The sequence below is a fragment of the Populus euphratica genome, unplaced genomic scaffold (genome assembly GCF_000495115.2).
Source record: "Populus euphratica unplaced genomic scaffold, PopEup_1.0 scaffold3088.1, whole genome shotgun sequence".
In the NCBI taxonomy this organism is placed as follows: Eukaryota; Viridiplantae; Streptophyta; class Magnoliopsida; order Malpighiales; family Salicaceae; genus Populus; species Populus euphratica.
The window spans coordinates 7,250-9,715 of record NW_011502986.1 but is presented as its reverse complement, the minus strand read 5'-3'; the positions used below and the strand labels follow the sequence as shown (position 1 = coordinate 9,715).

Below are 2,466 nucleotides of genomic sequence, written 5' to 3'. Positions count from 1 at the left end.
AAATAAAAGTTTAAATAAAATTTTGTATTAACTTTCTAATATGACAAATTTTCAAATTTAAAATTTGTACAAATCCATAATTTTAATTTAATTAAAAAAATAAAAATGATGAGATTTACATTCTTAATTGCTTGATCAATAAAGTTATGATATTGATTATTTCAATTCAAAATTTTATATTGTTAAATGATATCTTAGAAATAGTTTTATATTAACTTTCTCTGAAGGATTGATTCAAGTGTACATTCAAAAACATATGATTAATACTTAATTATATGACTACCAATAGATCTCTCTATAGATTATTTTCTATATAGTATATATGATACTCTTTGCAGCCGCAAGAGGTGGGAAAAAAAAAACATAACATGCATGCTGAAATGACTTCATTGCTACTAAAGCCATAGAGCTCCAGCTTCCTTGAGCAGTTTCTTCAAAGAGCCATTAAGCTGAAGGGTCATCACTGTGTTTGCAGTGCCTACAAATTTGCCCCCAATGAACACTGCTGGCACGGAGGGGTTACATCCTAGCCTCATAAGTGCCCACTCCATTTCCTTCCCTCTGGAGTCTTCATCGAGCTCATAAATTGCTGGGCTTACCCCTTGTTCATAAAACAGTCTCTTGATTGCATGGCACATACAGCATGAGCTCTTGCTGAATATCACCACTGCCTTTTGGGATGCCAATTTTGCTACTCGATCCATATCACAACCAAAAATAAATGTATCTTCCTTCTTCTTTTTCACGCTCAAAAGAAAATATGCTATGTCAGTAGTTGAACAAGGAGCTAAATAAGAGTTTAAAATCTAAAAAATCTATATGAAAATGAAAGAAGAATGTTAGTGTTGGTTATTTGTAAAGCTTTATAAGATGTCTGCTAGTTTTGTTGATATTTGATGGTATGCTTGGAGCTCTTGTGAGCCTATATATAGGCTGGGCAGCGAGAGGAGTGCATTTAATGTTTGCATTGTTTAACGCAAAGTAATTAGAAAAAGGTTCCTTCAGATATTTGGATTGATACCCCCAAAATTAACCTTGATTTGATAGTGACTTGTGTGGTTTGCTTTAAAATATTTCAGTTTACATTGTGGTTATAGTTATTTTTTAAATAATTTTTAAAATATATATTAACAATATTATTTTATTTTTTAAAAATTATTTTTAATATTATCATATTAAAATAATTTAAAAATATTAAAAATATATTAATTTGATATAAATAAAAAATAAAAAAATTAATGTTTTAAAAAACTATTTTTAAAATACAGAAACACTAATTTTATTGTGCCCAGAATCAAAACACTGTATGGATAAGCCGAATGCTGCCGAAAGCAAGTAGGGAAAAGGTATATCAATTACTAACAAAAGGTGCACTAGCTATTCGTGGACAGAAATGGCAATGGCTGCACGTGGCTTGTGCATGCAACAATGTCAAAGTTGCATGAGCGAGGTGGGGGAATGTCAGCTTTCGAGGATATATGATAACGTTGGATGCCAAGGTGCCCGATACAGACTCCCACACGAATAGTTGCTTCGCCTTGTATGGCTTTAGGCATATATCATTTTCTCAAAACTTGCGAAAAAGCTTGCGCCTACAAAAATAATTCCTCATCTCACATGGATATTAAGCATATTATTTAGGGTTTTGTAAAATTCGTTGTGGAGGGAATATATAAGCCAATGGAAATGTCAAAATTCCAAATGGATAGGTCAGCCTTCATATACAGTTGGTTTATATATATATATATGCTAGACATAATGAAAGAAAGCAAAATAGATAAACAAAATAAGAACATAAAAGTTAACTAAGTAAAGGAAAGCATATCTGCTTGTGGGATTCATGTGGTCTCTAAGTGTTCTAGCACGGTTATTCTCATTATTCTCATTCTTTCTAGTCGACTTTTTACCATTTAACTGTTATGAGCTGAAAAACACACTGACTTACCATATACAATTGGGTTTGAATACCCTTTCCCAAAGGCAATCTCAACCTTAATCACTAGATTTAATGAGTGATATTTGTGAGAATGAAAATTTGATTAGTATACTCTAATTGTGTGATCATACTAGCTAAGAGATTTACCATCTTTTGCTTATAAGTTAACGAAGGATAAGATGGTTGCAAGTTACAACTTTTTGTTTTTTTGATGTGAGGTTGCGACTCAACCCCTCTTGTACTCCGCACGTGGTTTTGTACTGCTAAATATATAATATTTTCAATGAATTTCTTCAATTAGACTTTCAAGATTTTGGTCCAAGACAAACTAAGACTTCATCTTCACGTTATTGTGTGTGTATATATATATATATATATAAATAACAGGTAAACATCAAGCTGAAGAAACTATATCACCCAATTACCATCAATGCACGGCTGGACCTCTTAAGGTGGGATGCAGGTTTGTCTTGTTTTGGAGGGGGACGCGCGGTCAGCTCAGTTATAAGAGACGCGCTAGGTCAAACAAG

General features: G+C 32.5%; 1 protein-coding gene across 1 annotated transcript; it reads right to left on the bottom strand.

Moving 5' to 3' along the window:
- Window positions 1–241: 241 nt before the first annotated feature.
- Window positions 242–882, bottom strand: LOC105119583 (Glutaredoxin family protein). Its single transcript, XM_011017735.1, has one exon. The coding sequence runs from the start codon at window positions 702–704 to the stop codon at window positions 396–398; it is 309 nt and encodes a 102-aa protein (XP_011016037.1). The 5' UTR covers window positions 705–882; the 3' UTR covers window positions 242–395.
- Window positions 883–2,466: the final 1,584 nt, after the last annotated feature.

Coding starts and splice junctions, on each gene's coding strand:
- LOC105119583 (XM_011017735.1), bottom strand. CDS start 704: ATGGATCGAGTAGCAAAATTGGCATCCCAAAAGGCAGTGGTGATATTC.